Source organism: Electrona antarctica (genome assembly GCF_951216825.1).
Source record: "Electrona antarctica genome assembly, contig: scaffold_56, whole genome shotgun sequence".
Classification (NCBI taxonomy): domain Eukaryota; kingdom Metazoa; phylum Chordata; class Actinopteri; order Myctophiformes; family Myctophidae; genus Electrona; species Electrona antarctica.
This window is the reverse complement of record NW_027638622.1, coordinates 426,988-444,487: the sequence shown is the minus strand read 5'-3', so window position 1 is coordinate 444,487 and position 17,500 is coordinate 426,988. Positions and strand designations below refer to the sequence as shown.

At 46.2% G+C, this 17,500-nt stretch overlaps 1 protein-coding gene across 1 annotated transcript in view; it reads left to right on the top strand.

The window, feature by feature from the left end:
- LOC306917900 (glutamate receptor-interacting protein 2-like) overlaps positions 1–16,112 on the top strand; it is a 70,772-nt gene extending 54,660 nt beyond the window's left edge. Inside the window, exons 10-16 of the mRNA XM_079530796.1 lie at positions 1,549–1,688; positions 1,854–2,045; positions 2,546–2,969; positions 6,199–6,304; positions 9,159–9,374; positions 12,109–12,246; positions 15,358–16,112. Coding sequence (XP_079386922.1) covers positions 1,549–1,688; positions 1,854–2,045; positions 2,546–2,969; positions 6,199–6,304; positions 9,159–9,374; positions 12,109–12,246; positions 15,358–15,594 — 1,453 coding nt within the window. The 3' untranslated portion in view covers positions 15,595–16,112. The remainder of the gene's footprint in view (positions 1–1,548; positions 1,689–1,853; positions 2,046–2,545; positions 2,970–6,198; positions 6,305–9,158; positions 9,375–12,108; positions 12,247–15,357) is intronic.
- Positions 16,113–17,500: the final 1,388 nt, after the last annotated feature.

Here is a 17,500-nt window from a genome sequence, read left to right as displayed (position 1 = left end):
CAGGGTTCGATCCCTGGCCGGGTCATACCAAAGACTCTAAAAATGGGACCCAGTGCCTCCCTGCTTGGCACTCAGCATCAAGGGTTGGGGTGTACTTGTACATCAAGCTGCCTCATGCTACAGAAACAGGAGATAGGCTCCTGACCTATGGGCCTCATGGCTCGGCAAGGCTACTTACTTACTGCGCAATGGCATTTGGCCTGGGTCCTTATATATTATTGGTAGGTTAATATCCACTCTCTGTAGCGGTCCGCAATTAACCTATTGTTCAAGCTTCACACTCGGCACCAACACAAATTAAATCACTAGTCCGCACTGGACTATAGGCTGATATATTATTTATTATTGGATGCAGCAGAGCAGAGCCTTTGCTTGCTGGTGACGTACATGGTGCAGTTGATGCAACAAATAAGTTTTAAAGTTGTTAATTAACAGTGATATATAAACATGAACAATCGGCTTGATATCCGTGTAGTTTCCATGCAGGCGCATTTAAGCTGCATTTCTCACCTGATTATAGTAAAAATGATATGCGCTGATTGATTGATTTAAATATTTATTAACAGTTTGCAGAATTACAGTACATTTCAAGCTCAAACTCAATACAAAGACTGTTAACTGTGAGTGGACAACCCAATTAAGCATTACACTTGTTTACAAGAGGGTCCACCTTGTTCAATTCATCAAAACATTTAGAGACGTACAAATAGACACTTGTCAAAGAACAGAACAGGAATTCATCCTAAGGGAGGCCAGTTTCGAATTGCAGCCGTCCGTATCTTGGTGGTGTATCGAATCTTGTGGACCAGACCCATTGCAAGATGCTGTACTCTGTCGTCGACCCTAAGCCATTCCAGCCTGTCGAAGTGGGCAGGGGTGAGGTGGGTTCGGGGGTGAGGCCAAGTAGGAGCCTGACCAGTTTGTTTTGGGAAGTCTGGAGCCTTGTTTTAAGGGCCTTTTAAGGGCCTTTTAAGGGCGCTAATGAGCGGTGACGTCATCGTTTCTCAAAAGCTCCGTTTCGCATGACTACACAGATCCAGTTTCCAAAAACCTCCGTTTGAGAGGCCAAAAACACTGCATGGCTGAAAGGAAAACGCTGTGTGTGTGCGTGTGGCTGAAAGGCCCAAACGTACAACACAATGTGTGTTTAGCAAAAGATCCATATAGGTGTAGCCCAGGCCAATAAACGAAGAAAAATCACTTAACCTTACTTACCTAAACGAAGACAACACAATAAAGAAGATTCACTTAACCTTACTTACCTAAACTAAGACAACAATAGACACAATGAACAAAGGATCGGGTGACCAACGGAGACACCAGACACTCCGACAGGCTGAATAATTCAGTGAATGGTGACTGAATGGACAAGTAGGTTAAGTTAAATAATATGGACCTCACCTGAGACCCAGAGCCTAGCGGGCCGGGCACCCTGGGCTGCAGTGCCAGCCTGACAACAGCAACGTGTATTGGGTTCGATTCCCGACCCCGGTGAAGACCTTTGCTGCCTCTCAGTGTTAATGTCCCTCTCTCTCTCTCTCTCCTCAGGACCGGGGCGATCCACATGGGCGACAGGGTTCTGGCCATCAACGGGGTCAGTCTGAAGGGTAAACCTCTCAGCGAGGCCATCCAGCTGCTCCAGATGGCCGGCGAGTCGGTCACGCTGAAGATTAAGAAACGACCCGACCGTACGTTCAAAACCAGCCGCTTCTTTTGGGCTCCTTTTGTTGTTTGTCTTGCAGACAACTGTATTGTGTCTTTTAGAGCTTTTATGGTCTTCTGTAAAATGAATTTCCCAGCCTGGGACTTTATAAATAAACCTGACCTTGATCGTGGAACGTGTCGTTTCCCAGAGGCGGACGGCCAGCGGCCTCCCAGCTCGGACCAGGCCGGTGACCGCTACTCCAGCGACCCAGAAGACGACCTGACGGACTCCCAGCAGACCAGTAAACACTCTGAGGTCTACTCGGCCACCGTGCCCAGCGTAGACTCTGCCATGAGCTCCTGGGATGGATCTGGGTTCGACGCAGGCTACGGCAGCCAAGGTGAGATATACTCTGTCTGGACTGTTAGAGTTAGGGTTATGTTTCTACGTTAGTGTTGGGGTTAGGGTAACCCAGTGTAGACTCTGTCTGGACTGTTAGAGTTAGGGTTATGTTTCTACGTTAGTGTTGGGGTTAGGGTAACCCAGTGTAGACTCTGCTATGAGCTCCTGGGATGGATCTGGGTTTGACGCAGGCTACGGCAGCCAAGGTGAGATACTCTGGTTTAGAGGTAGGGTTAGAGTTAGGGTTAGCTAGCCCATGTGTAGACTGAGATACTCTGGTTTAGAGGTAGGCTTAGAGTTAGGGTTAGCTAGCCCAGTGTAGACTAGACTGGCAGCCAAGGTGAGATACTCTGGACTGTGGCTTAGAGTTGGGGTTAGCTAGCCCAGTGTAGACTGAGATACTCTGGACTGTGGCTTAGAGTTGGGGTTAGCTAGCCCAGTGAAGACTGGCGGAGATATTATCTCCACAAAGCATTGTTTTATGTGTTTGTTCTTCAGGGACATATCTCCACAAAGCGTCAGACATGACCCTCAACCCAAACGAGTGGAGGCGAACGAAACACCGAGGAGGCCAGCCCAGCGCCGGCACCCACGGCGGTCACCACGACAGCTCCCACGGCGGTCACCACGACAGCTCCCACGGCGGTCACCATGCTGGCCTCTACGAGGGTCCCCAGGGGGGTCTGTCCCATGGCGGTCACCACGGGGGCCTCTACGAGTGTCCCCAGGGGGGTCTGTCCCATGGCGGTCACCATGCTGGCCTCTACGAGGGTCCCCAGGGGGGTCTGTCCCATGGCGGTCACCACACGGGTCTCTACGACGGCCCCCAGGGGGGTCTGTCCCACCAGGGTCTGTCCCACGGTCACCACACAGGCCTCTACGATGGATCCTACACAGAGGAGGAATGGGACAAGATGCCTGGGTGAGTGGCTGGACATTACTGCTACTCTTAGTGTTAGTGGGTGAGTGGCTGGACATTACTGCTACTCTCAGTGTTAGTGGGTGAGTGGCTGTTACTGCTACTCTCAGTGTTAGTGGGTGAGTGGCTGGACATTACTGCTACTCTTAGTGTTAGTGGGTGAGTGGCTGGACATTACGGCTACTCTCAGTGTTAGTGGGTGAGTGGCTGGACATTACGGCTACTCTCAGTGTTAGTGGGTGAGTGGCTGGACATTACTGCTACTCTCAGTGTTAGTGGGTGAGTGGCTGGACATTACTGCTACTCTCAGTGTGAGTGACCAGTTCCTTTCCCCTCCATCAGGCGCCCCGGCTGGCCATTGGGAGGCAGTATAGAGACCAGTTCCTTTCCCTTCCATCAGGCGCCGCGGCTGGCCAGGGGGAGGCGGTATAGAGACCAGTTCCTTTCCCCTCCATCAGACGCCCCGGCTGGTCAGGGGGAGGCAGTATAGAGACCAGTTCCTTTCCCCTCCATCAGGCGCCCCGGCTGGCCAGGGGGAGGCGGTATAGAGACCAGTTCCTTTCCCCTCCATCAGGCACCCCGGCTGGCCAGGGGGAGGCAGTATAGAGACCAGTTCCTTTCCCCTCCATCAGGCGCCCCGGCTGGCCAGGGGGAGGCAGTATAGAGACCAGTTCCTTTCCCCTCCATCAGACGCCCCGGCTGGCCAGGGGGAGGCAGTATAGAGACCTGTTCCTTTCCCCTCCATCAGGCTGGCCAGGGGGAGGCAGTATAGAGACCTGTTCCTTTCCCCTCCATCAGGCTGGCCAGGGGGAGGCAGTATAGAGACCTGTTCCTTTCCCCTCCATCAGGCTGGTCAGGGGGAGGCAGTATAGAGACCTGTTCCTTTCCCCTCCATCAGGCTGGCCAGGGGGAGGCAGTATAGAGACCAGTTCCTTTCCCCTCCATCAGGCGCCCCGGCTGGCCAGCGGGAGGCAGTATAGAGACCAGTTCCTTTCCCCTCCATCAGGCGCCCCGGCTGGCCAGGGGGAGGCAGTATAGAGACCAGGATTACTGAGGCACATTTTGAGCTTGTGGATCTGCCCGACATTGACCTTCTTATAAATGTTTCTTATCAGTGAGTATTATCGAAGTATTTTGTATCTCTTTGTTTTAGGGCCGGGACTTTAACGCGTTAATTGAGATTAATTAACTACAGAAAAATTAACGCGTTAAAAAAATTAACGCATTTAATCGCACCTTTTTTTTCCACCGCGGAACGTTTCTCACTGGGTGCGTTTCTAGTAGTACTGAATAGGCTGCGGCACGCGAGCAGCAGCAGTTGTTTACTCTACACTACAGGCTACAGCTCCGTCAAAAAGCCCAAACCCAAATGAATCGAATGAAGAAGCCGCTTATATCGCTTTTGCTCCATGGATGGGACATTTAGATGTAAAAGCTATCGGATGTACGCGTGGATAGCGGCATGGCTGTGTGCAATGTCAGAGGGAAATGATCCATTTATGACCAACGTTAGCTTATATGCTAGGCTTGCTAGCTGCTTCAGTTTAACATGTCTCACAGACCACCGGAGACGCGCGGTGATTTCACCGCTGTCAAGCTGTCCTCGATGCGAAACATACTGAAGTAGCAAGCGTGGGTCAGCCCCAACCTCATGTGAAATGTTTCCCCCATAATAAAGTTGTTTTTATTTGTTCTCATGCCCCGCCATGTAAAGCACATTTGAGTATTCATATACACACTGCTGCTCTTGTTTATCTGTTGGGATAAAAAAGTTGTATTGCTTAAAGGGGAATACCACTCATTTTCAACATTTTTCTATGGAGTTGTGTGCACCCCCCCATTATGTGTTGCCTATAGAACTGGAGGTCTGAAAAAAACAGTAACATTATGAAGTACATTTTTGTGATGTCACTGAGATGTACTTCATAATGTTACTGATTTTTTTTCAGACCTCCAGTTCTAGGCAACACAGAATGGGGGGGACTTTCTTATTATATCCACACAACAACTCTAAGGTATATTAATGACAGTAAAATGTTGAAAATGAGTGGAATCCCGTAGTCACTATTCACTGGGATACCAAAAAACATTTGAAAAAAAAGGTTTCTCACTGTTCGCGGGTTGAATAATGGTATGCGATTAAAATGCGATTAATCGAGATTAATTAACTACAAAGCCTCTGATTAATTAGATTAATTTTTTTAATCGAGTCCCAGCTCTACTTTGTTTACAGAGTAAGTCCAAATGCCAGCTCAAATATCAAAGGAAATGTCAGATGTGTTGCATTTCTTGTCTACTTTCAACTTTAAGTTGAAACTAGAATTATGACTTTCTTTCCTTGTCATGTCTTATGGTTCCATGTTGTCTTCTGGTTTTACTACTTATGGTTCCATGTTGTCTTCTGGTTTTACTACTTATGGTTCCATGTTGTCTTCTGGTTTTACTACTTATGGTTCCATGTTGTTTTGTACTCTTTGCTATCTCTCATTTTCTTCTCTTTCTCAGGTATTCTGTGTCTCATCTGCTTTATTAACGTCAAACCACCAGGTGTTTTTTTCACATCTATAGAAATATACGTGTTGTGTTGCTGCTCATGAATACACCCAAAACTCTTCTCATGAAAACACAAACTCTTCTCATGAAAACACAAACTCTTCTCATGAAAACACAAACTCTTCTCATGAAAACACAAACTCTTCTCTTGAAAACACAAACTCTTCTCATGAAAACACAAACTCTTCTCATGAAAACACAAACTCTTATCATGAAAACACAAACTCTTCTCATGAAAACACAAACTCTTCTCATGAAAACACAAACTCTTCTCATGAAAACACAAACTCTTCTCATGAACGACACCCAAACCTCTCCCTGAAGGATTCGTCTGCCTGTGTCTGTCACTTCACGCTTGACTTTTTCCCCTGAACTTTTTGTGCCATTTGCCTCTAATTCCCCCTTTTTGGAGGTGACCTTTTGTTAAAAACAGAGAGAACATGAACTGCTTTTAAAGGCTTTAATCTAGAGGACGGCTCTGCCACAAATGAGAGGATTACAATAAGCCTTCATTGTGGAGAGGTTTTCTTTTTCTTTTTTCAAAGGACTTTCTTTTTTTCCGTCATTTCCGCCGACCCGACAACACACAACAAAACACAAACTCCATTACCCATGGTGCTTTGTAGGCAGCAGCACCTCTCTCTCTAAGGCCCGCCTCCTCTGTCATGTTATTGGTTAGATTCGTCAGCCCGCCCCCTCGTTGCCATGGAGACGAGAGCTTCTGGTCCCAGGCCCTGCAGGACCTGGAGACCTGCGGCCAATCGGAGATCCTCAGGGAGCTGGAGGTATGTACAGCCCACCAATCACAGCACTGCTTTACGTAGGATCCACCAATCAACTTTGATTGATTTTTTGATTGAATTATTTGTATTTCACAGTATGTAGAATGGGTACATTTCATTATATTTCACAGTATGTAGAATGGGTACATTTCATTATTTCACAGTATGTAGAATGGGTACATTTCATTATTTCACAGTATGTAGAATGGGTACATTTCATTATTTCACAGTATGTAGAATGGGTACATTTCATTATTTCACAGTATGTATAGAATGGGTACATTTCACAACATTTAACTGGTTTACGTTATTTTTCCCTCCTAATCTAGAACCAGTTCAAAGTGTTTCCACTGAAATTAACTGGTTCAGAACTGGAAGAAAAAAAGTCTGCCAATTCCTTGAAAGCACCAAGTTCTAGGAATCTAGAACGGAACCAGTTCAAGGTTCTAGGAATCTAGAAAGGAACCAGTTCAAGGTTCTAGGAATCTAGAAAGGAACCAGTTCAAGGTTCTAGGAATCTAGAACGGAACCAGTTCAAGGTTCTAGGAATCTAGAAAGGAACCAGTTCAAGGTTCTAGGAATCTAGAAAGGAACCAGTTCAAGGTTCTAGGAATCTAGAAAGGAACCAGTTCAAGGTTCTAGGAATCTAGAACGGAACCAGTTCAAGGTTCTAGGAATCTAGAAAGGAACCAGTTCAAGGTTCTAGGAATCTAGAAAGGAACCAGTTCAAGGTTCTAGGAATCTAGAAAGGAACCAGTTCAAGGTTATAGGAATCTAGAAAGGAACCAGTTCAAGGTTCTAGGAATCTAGAAAGGAACCAGTTCAAGGTTCTAGGAATCTAGAAAGGAACCAGTTCAAGGTTCTAGGAATCTAGAAAGGAACCAGTTCAAGGTTCTAGGAATCTAGAACGGAACCAGTTCTAGAACCAAAGTTCTGTTGGTGTAAAAGGAACCAGTTCTAGAACCACAGTTATTTTGGTCAATGTTCATATGTTCATATGAAGATGTGTGGTTGAAAATGGCTTGAAGTGCTCCTTTTATTAACACTTAGCTTGCTGACCATTCTAATTAACTACATGGCCCTCGCTGCTACATGATAGCATTGGACGAACAAACCTTTCCTAAGCCGACAGTAAATGTTCTCTTATAGCGAGAATCACACAGCATACCTCAAAAGAAAGCGTAACTTGTCCACTCTAATTTAAAAAAAATGTTTTGATTTTACCCCTTTATGTAACACCTGCTTTTGTAGTAACGTACTCTTCTTGAACAGAAAGCCTAATTAGAAGCGGTTTTATGTCAGACACTGTGTGTCGTTCCAACCCGGATAGCCGTGTTCGCCTGCTGTTTTTCCCTCCGAGGAGGAACGACTGTTGTGAGGCGGTTATTGTTGCTGTCAAGCCTTCCCAACTCTCGTAACAACACAACACATTTGCAATGTTCTATTTGACCGGCATTGATCATCATGATAAAGAAATAACCGCTCGCCGAGGGACGATACAATCCGTGAGTTTTTTTGTTTGAATATGAAGAAAAAAGGAGACAGAAATATGACGGACAGACAGTCACACTCAGCCCTCCCCTCCCTGAAACAAAGAGAGAGAAACAAGAAGGTGCACCCTGTTGCACCGACACGATCGGCTTGGTATGAAGCCATTCTTTTGCCCGGAGTTGCATGCGAGTCTCCGAGCAGCCATTACGTGACAATACGGGGGTTGCCTGCCATCCTGTTTTCAGGAAGGGAGGGGGATCACGTGATCGGAGGGTTGTGCTATCATCCAATGCTAGTTGGTAAAGTGCCCGGCTGTGTAGAAAGACGATTGAAAGTAATCAATAAAAACATGCGGTAAACGTAGAAATCCCTTTCCCGCATCGGACCGTTGGGATTTGAACCACGTAGAAATCCTTCTCCCGCACGGGGTGTGTTAACAGATTTACTGCCACCTGCTGGACGCAAAGCCAACCTCAGACTGCCGAGGGCTGCGGGGGCGATTTAGAGGTTGCACACACAGCACAGAAACGGATGTTGTGGGCGTCCATCTTATGCTAAATAAATAGCGTCAATGCTAGCCAGCTAAAATATAGCCATCCTTGCTCTAGAAAGCGCCAATGTTTCCATCAGCAAAGACCTCCGAACATCGCACGTTTTATCCAAACCACGGAGAGCTCCGTAGATTAGTCAGCTTTTAGTCAGCCTGTATAATGGGAGGTGGACGGCAGCGCGCTTGCACAATCCGGTCTAGGATCGCTAAAGAAGGAAAGGCAGAGCCAAAATAATAATGAAAAAATAGTAATCAGCGATCCGGTTTGATATCAATAATAAAGCTTATCAGACGGAGTACTCCGCCAGGAGCGGAAGGTAATTACATTCCTTATGGCGGAGTACTCCGCCAGGAGCAGTAAGTCTGTTAAGTCACATCTGCCCAGTGCCAAAAGCAGTAAGTCACATCTGCTCAGTGCCAAAAGCAGTAAGTCTGTTAAGTCACATCTGCCCAGTGCCAAAAGCAGTAAGTCTGTTAAGTCACATCTGCCCAGTGCCAAAAGCAGTAAGTCTGTTAAGTCACATCTGCCCAGTGCCAAAAGCAGTAAGTCTGTTAAGTCACATCTGCCCAGTGCCAAAAGCAGTAAGTCTGTTAAGTCACATCTGCCCAGTGCCTACAAAAAAGGCGAACAAATGTAAATTGAATTTGTTCCTCCAACCAACGTCCAAGGCCCAAAACACAATGAAATGATTATTCAAACGAATAAGCCTTAATGGAAAATTATTTGACCATTAAGGCCTGAATAGGAGGCCATCTGTGATTGGTCCTCCTATGGGAGGCAGCACTCTGAGTAAACTCATCTCTGATTGGTTCCAGGCCTCTATGACAGGCAGCACTCTGAGCCTCTACCTGGACGAGACCAGGTCTGATGACTCTGTACTGATCAGCCCCGTTAAGAGGGAACAGCACCACCATGAGGCCAGTAAGAGGGAACAGCGCCACCATGAGGCCAAGGCCAGGCTGAACAACAGGCCGTTTGCATCCAGGGTTAAAGAGGAGGTGTTCTACCCTACAGCCCTGGAGCTCCACAAGGTACCGTAACGGGACTGTGTTTACAAAATATTCTGAAAATATTCAATGTGGCTCAGGTTTCGAGTTCCATCTCTAGTTTTTTTCCCCCAATACAAACTGAACAAAGAGAGAAACAGAAGTAACTTAACTGTTAGCTCAATCTAGCTCATAATTGGGATATTAGGTAGAAATTCAATAACATTTGAATGCCACATTTAGCAAAGCTGATTTTTTATTTACATGTTGATTGTGCTGTCATGGTCGTTTGAGCACATGTAGAGAGAGAGCCTATTTCAGATTGATTGGTCATTGATTTATTGGTTATTGATTGGTCAGAACTGCCTGTTGTATTCTGTGATTTATTGGTTATTGATTGGTCAGAACTGCCTGTTGTATTCTGTGATTTATTGGTTATTGATTGGTCAGAACTGCCTGTTGTATTCTGTGATTTATTGGTTATTGATTGGTCAGAACTGCCTGTTGTATTCTGTGATTTATTGGTTATTGATTGGTCAGAACTGCCTGTTGTATTCTGTGATTTATTGGTTATTGATTGGTCAGAACTGCCTGTTGTATTCTGTGATTTATTGGTTATTGATTGGTCAGAACTGCCTGTTGTATTCTGTGATTTATTGGTTATTGATTGCTAACCTGTTATCGGGCTGTGCTGCATGTTGGGACACACAGAGTCTGTGGGGGATTTCCCAATTAAATCCATCAGCTGTTTGTCCCTTACTCAGTAAGTTCTAACAGGGCCCGGCGGACGGCAGGCCAGTCTGGACTTGTCCTGTGTCTGTGTGTCTGCTGGCACATTTCAACAAGTTGAACAACAAATAGTCATCTGGTGTGTTTGGATGACTGAATGTTGTTCAACAGCGTGGACACACAGTGGACACACAGTGGACACACAGTGGACACACAGTGGACACACAGTGGACACACCGTGGACACACCGTGGCTCTGTGTGTTCAACACCGTGGACACACAGTGGACACACAGTGGACACACAGTGGACACACAGTGGACACACAGTGGCTCTGTGTTCAACACCGTGGACACACAGTGGACACACAGTGGACACACAGTGGACACACAGTGGACACACAGTGGCTCTGTGTTCAACACCGTGGACACACAGTGGACACACAGTGGCTCTGTGTGTTTAACACTGTGGACACACAGTGGACACACAGTGGACACACAGTGGACACACCGTGGACACACAGTGGACACACCGTGGACACACAGTGGACACACAGTGGACACACCGTGGACACACAGTGGACACACAGTGGACACACCGTGGACACACAGTGGACACACCGTGGACACACAGTGGACACACAGTGGACACACAGTGGACACACAGTGGACACACCGTGGACACACAGTGGACACACAGTGGACACACAGTGGACACACAGTGGACACACGAGTGGACACACAGTGGACACACAGTGGACACACCGTGGACACACCGTGGACACACAGTGGACACACAGTGGACACACAGTGGACACACAGTGGACACACCGTGGACACACAGTGGACACACAGTGGACACACCGTGGACACACCGTGGACACACAGTGGCTCTGTGTGTTCAACACAGTGGACACACAGTGGACACACAGTGGACACACAGTGGACACACAGTGGCTCTGTGTGTTTAACACCGTGGACACACAGTGGACACACAGTGGACACACAGTGGACACACAGTGGACACACAGTGGACACACAGTGGACACACCGTGGACACACAGTGGACACACAGTGGACACACAGTGGACACACCGTGGACACACAGTGGCTCTGTGTGTTCAACACCGTGGACACACAGTGGACACACAGTGGACACACAGTGGACACACAGTGGACACACAGTGGCTCTGTGTTCAACACCGTGGACACACAGTGGACACACAGTGGACACACAGTGGACACACAGTGGACACACAGTGGACACACAGTGGACACACCGTGGACACACCGTGGACACACAGTGGCTCTGTGTGTTCAACACCGTGGACACACAGTGGACACACAGTGGACACACAGTGGACACACAGTGGACACACAGTGGACACACAGTGGACACACAGTGGCTCTGTGTGTTCAACACCGTGGACACACAGTGGACACACAGTGGACACACAGTGGACACACCGTGGACACACAGTGGACACACAGTGGCTCTGTGTGTTCAACACCGTGGACACACCGTGGACACACAGTGGACACACAGTGGACACACAGTGGACACACCGTGGACACACCGTGGACACACAGTGGCTCTGTGTGTTCAACACCGTGGACACACAGTGGACACACAGTGGACACACAGTGGACACACAGTGGACACACAGTGGACACACAGTGGACACACAGTGTTCAACATTCAAAGTGTTAAGAACTGTGTACAAAAACTAGATCATGAAAGGAATCTCATTAAGCACAAGTTATAAAACTGCAGCACAAGAAATGAATCAAAGTCCTCCGTAAAGGTTTAGGGTTAATGGGCAGCAGTAGAAAATCTACAGAAATATTCTGGATGACTGCATAACATGCACAAGTTGATTAGCTTGTGTGTGTGTGTGTGTGTGTGTGTGTGTGTGTGTGTGTGTGTGTGTGTGTGTGTGTGTGTGTGTGTGTGTGTGTGTGTGTGTGTGTGTGTGTGTGTGTGTGTGTGTGTGTGTGTGTGTGTGTGTGTGTGTGTGTGTGTGTGTGTGTGTGTGTGTGTGTGTGTGTGCAGGTAACCGTGCACAAGGACGGTGACTTTGGGTTCAGCGTGTCAGACGGTCTCCTGGAGAAAGGAGTGTTCGTCAACATGATCCGTCCTGATGGCCCCGCCCACCTGGCTGGGGTCAGACCCTACGACCGTTTACTACAGGTAATACTGACCCTACGACCGTTTACTACAGGTAATACTGACCCTATGGCCGTTTACTACAGGTAATACTGACCCTATGGCCGTTTACTACAGGTAATACTGACCCTATGGCCGTTTACTACAGGTAATACTGACCCTATGACCGTTTACTACAGGTAATACTGACCCTACGACCGTTTACTACAGGTAATACTGACCCTATGGCCGTTTACTACAGGTAATACTGACCCTATGGCCGTTTACTACAGGTAATACTGACCCTATGGCCGTTTACTACAGGTAATACTGACCCTATGACCGTTTACTACAGGTAATACTGACCCTACGACCGTTTACTACAGGTAATACTGACCCTATGGCCGTTTACTACAGGTAATACTGACCCTATGGCCGTTTACTACAGGTAATACTGACCCTATGGCCGTTTACTACAGGTAATACTGACCCTATGACCGTTTACTACAGGTAATACTGACCCTACGACCGTTTACTACAGGTAATACTGACCCTACGGCCGTTTACTACAGGTAATACTGACCCTATGACCGTTTACTACAGGTAATACAGACCCTACGACCGTTTACTACAGGTAATACTGACCCTATGACCGTTTACTACAGGTAATACTGACCCTATGGCCGTTTACTACAGGTAATACTGACCCTACGACCGTTTACTACAGGTAATACTGACCCTACGCCCGTTTACTACAGGTAATACTGACCCTATGGCCGTTTACTACAGGTAATACTGACCCTATGACCGTTTACTACAGGTAATACTGACCCTACGACCGTTTACTACAGGTAATACTGACCCTATGGCCGTTTACTACAGGTAATACTGACCCTATGGCCGTTTACTACAGGTAATACTGACCCTACGACCGTTTACTACAGGTAATACTGACCCTACGACCGTTTACTACAGGTAATACTGACCCTATGGCCGTTTACTACAGGTAATACTGACCCTACGACCGTTTACTACAGGTAATACTGACCCTACGACCGTTTACTACAGGTAATACTGACCCTACGACCGTTTACTACAGGTAATACTGACCCTACGACCGTTTACTACAGGTAATACTGACCCTACGACCGTTTACTACAGGTAATACTGACCCTATGGCCGTTTACTACAGGTAATACTGACCCTATGACCGTTTACTACAGGTAATACAGACCCTATGACCGTTTACTACAGGTAATACTGACCCTACGACCGTTTACTACAGGTAATACAGACCCTACGACCGTTTACTACAGGTAATACTGACCCTATGACCGTTTACTACAGGTAATACTGACCCTACGACCGTTTACTACAGGTAATACTGACCCTACGGCCGTTTACTACAGGTAATACTGACCCTACGACCGTTTACTACAGGTAATACTGACCCTACGACCGTTTACTACAGGTAATACTGACCCTATGACCGTTTACTACAGGTAATACAGACCCTACGACCGTTTACTACAGGTAATACTGACCCTATGACCGTTTACTACAGGTAATACTGACCCTATGGCCGTTTACTACAGGTAATACTGACCCTATGGCCGTTTACTACAGGTAATACTGACCCTATGGCCGTTTACTACAGGTAATACTGACCCTATGGCCGTTTACTACAGGTAATACTGACCCTACGACCGTTTACTACAGGTAATACTGACCCTACGGCCGTTTACTACAGGTAATACTGACCCTACGACCGTTTACTACAGGTAATACTGACCCTACGACCGTTTACTACAGGTAATACTGACCCTATGACCGTTTACTACAGGTAATACAGACCCTACGACCGTTTACTACAGGTAATACTGACCCTACGACCGTTTACTACAGGTAATAATGACCCTACGACCGTTTACTACAGGTAATACTGACCCTACGACCGTTTACTACAGGTAATACTGACCCTACGACCGTTTACTACAGGTAATACAGACCCTACGACCGTTTACTACAGGTAATACTGACCCTACGATCGTTTACTACAGGTAATACTGACCCTACGCCCGTTTATTACAGGTAATACTGACCCTACGATCGTTTACTACAGGTAATACTGACCCTACGCCCGTTTATTACAGGTAATACTGACCCTACGATCGTTTACTACAGGTAATACTGACCCTACGCCCGTTTACTACAGGTAATACTGACCCTACGACCGTTTACTACAGGTAATACTGACCCTACGACCGTTTACTACAGGTAATACTGACCCTACGCCCGTTTACTACAGGTAATACTGACCCTACGACCGTTTACTACAGGTAATAATGACCCTACGACCGTTTACTACAGGTAAACAAGCCCAAATTGATTAAATCAATTAATTACCAGCTGCATTATTGTTATTATCTGCGGGGGTCCGCTCGCTACCTCTGTGTCAGTTTCAGCGCTTTAGTTTCAGTAGTTTAGGTAGTTTAAGTAGTTTCAGTAGTTTAGGTAGGAACCTAAATTCCCTAAGGTGGAACTATTGTGTTCAGTCATTCGTTTCTGGCCGGACATATTTGTGGCGCGCACACGCGTTTGTGTTGTCCTCAACTATTTGAGAGGCCTTCCGTTTCTTGTGAAGTCGTCCACAAGTCCACTGTGTATAGAAATAATTACTGGAGAATAAAACATGTTTGTTTACATGGCTTTAATGTAAAAAAGGAACTTCCTCACACAAGAGTGATGCAACATAATGTTTTCCACTGTGTCTTTAAATAAGTATTTATTTAAAGACCTTTTAAGCGTCGTACGAAGCCAACTCGAGTCGTGACAAATCATGACAACACACACAATATTTTGGACCAAACAAATAATTACATAGAAGAAAAACAACAACAAAAGTGTTGTAACTTGCCGTTTTTTTCTTCTTTCTAATAATTTTTTCGGCCCCAAAAATTGTGTTTGTTGTCATGATTTGTCACGACTCGAGTTGGCTTTGTCCGCGGCGTAAACGTCTTTAAATAAATACTTTCTGAAATGTCTATGAGGAAAATGAACAGAGAATAATTTCCTGGTCCATGGTAGAGGGCGGGACTGCGACGCTCTATAGTGGCCCTCTGGAGTCAAACCCCTGCTCTTTATCGCCCCCTGCAGGTGAACGGGGCCAGGACTCGGGACATGGACTGCTGTCTGACCGTTCCTCTCATCGCGGCAGCCGGAGACCGCCTGGACCTGGTGATCAGCAGGAGTCCTCTGGCCACAGGGGGCGCTACAGACACAACGGCCTCTTCCCGAGACGACCTCGACGTCTCGTCGTCGTCGATGAGCGGCGAATCATCATCGCTGCTCTGCTTCCCCGCCGACCGACGGACCAATAGCATCGCCTTGTGAACCCGACCGACCAATGGCATCGCCTTGTGACCCGACCCGACGGACCAATAGCGTCGCCTTGCGACCCCGACCAACCAATGGCATCGCCTTGTGACCCGACCCGACGGACCAATAGTGTCACCTTGTGACACGACCGACCGACCAATGGCGTCGCCTTGTGACCCGACCGACCGACCAATGGCGTCGCCTTGTGACCCGACCGACTGACCAATGGCGTCGCCTTGTGACCTGACCGACCGACCAATGGCGTCTCCTTGTGCAGGACACACCCGTACGGGTCCATTTGGTTCTGTAAAGCCCAAACCACACCAGTTTTAACCACACCAATGACACTGATTGGTGTGGTTGACCTTAAGCCTCTTGTTTTGTTTTATTGTTTTATTTTTATTGTTTTATTCCTTATAATCAGGGGCTTTGTTTTAAATTATGTAGCAACTTTTGGCTAGTTTGGCTAACGGCCGATGTAATCGGCCTTAGATATTAGATACTTAGATATTAAAATAAACGATGATCGCTTAGCATCGGGGACAGATGACTGTGTAACACAGTGCAGAAACACAGCATCGGGGACAGATGACTGTGTAACACAAACAAAGCTAGCGGATGTTGTGATCCGTTTAACCGGAAATGAATCGCCAGACTCGGTGTCTAATACTATAGGATTACCGTTTTAGAATGAGATATAGTGTGTATGTCATGGACTTTTCTATTGGCATTAAAATGATGAATTAAACATATGAATAGTGCAGGTAGAAGGTATTAAACATATGAATAGTGCAGGTAGAAGGTATTAAACATATGAATAGTGCAGGTAGAAGGTATTAAACATATGAATAGTGCAGGTAGAAGGTATTAAACATATGAATAGTGCAGGTAGAAGGTATTAAACATATGAATAGTGCAGGTAGAAGGTATTAAACATATGAATAGTGCAGGTAGAAGGTATTAAACATATGAATAGTGCAGGTAGAAGGTATTAAACATATGAATAGTGCAGGTAGAAGGTATTAAACATATGAATAGTGCAGGTAGAAGGTATTAAACATATGAATAGTGCACGTAGAAGGTATTAAACATATGAATAGTGCAGGTAGAAGGTATTAAACATATGAATAGTGCACGTAGAAGGTATTAAACATATGAATAGTGCAGGTAGAAGGTATTAAACATATGAATAGTGCAGGTAGAAGGTATTAAACATATGAATAGTGCAGGTAGAAGGTATTAAACATATGAATAGTGCAGGTAGAAGGTATTAAACATATGAATAGTGCAGGTAGAAGGTATTAAACATATGAATAGTGCAGGTAGAAGGTATTAAACATATGAATAGTGCAGGTAGAAGGTATTAAACATATGAATAGTGCAGGTAGAAGGTATTAAACATATGAATAGTGCAGGTAGAAGGTATTAAACATATGAATAGTGCAGGTAGAAGGTATTAAACATATGAATAGTGCAGGTAGAAGGTATTAAACATATGAATAGTGCAGGTAGAAGGTATTAAACATATGAATAGTGCAGGTAGATTAAAGGCACAATCCACTGTTAATTAGGGTGGCCATGAGGGGGTTATGTTTTATTTTTGTTGCAAGTAGTTGCAACTGGTGTGGTTTCGGCTTAAGGAAGGGTCCATTTGATCAATAGACCTCCTCAGAAGGAAGGGTCCATTTGGTTACTAGACATCTCCAGAAGGAAGGGTCCATTTGGTCAATAGACCTCAGAAGGAAGGGTCCATTTGGTTACTAGACATCTCCAGAAGGAAGGGTCCATTTGGTCAATAGACCTCAGAAGGAAGGGTCCATTTGGTTACTAGACATCTCCAGAAGGAAGGGTCCATTTGGTCAATAGACCTCCTCAGAAGGAAGGGTCCATTTGGTTACTAGACATCTCCAGAAGGAAGGGT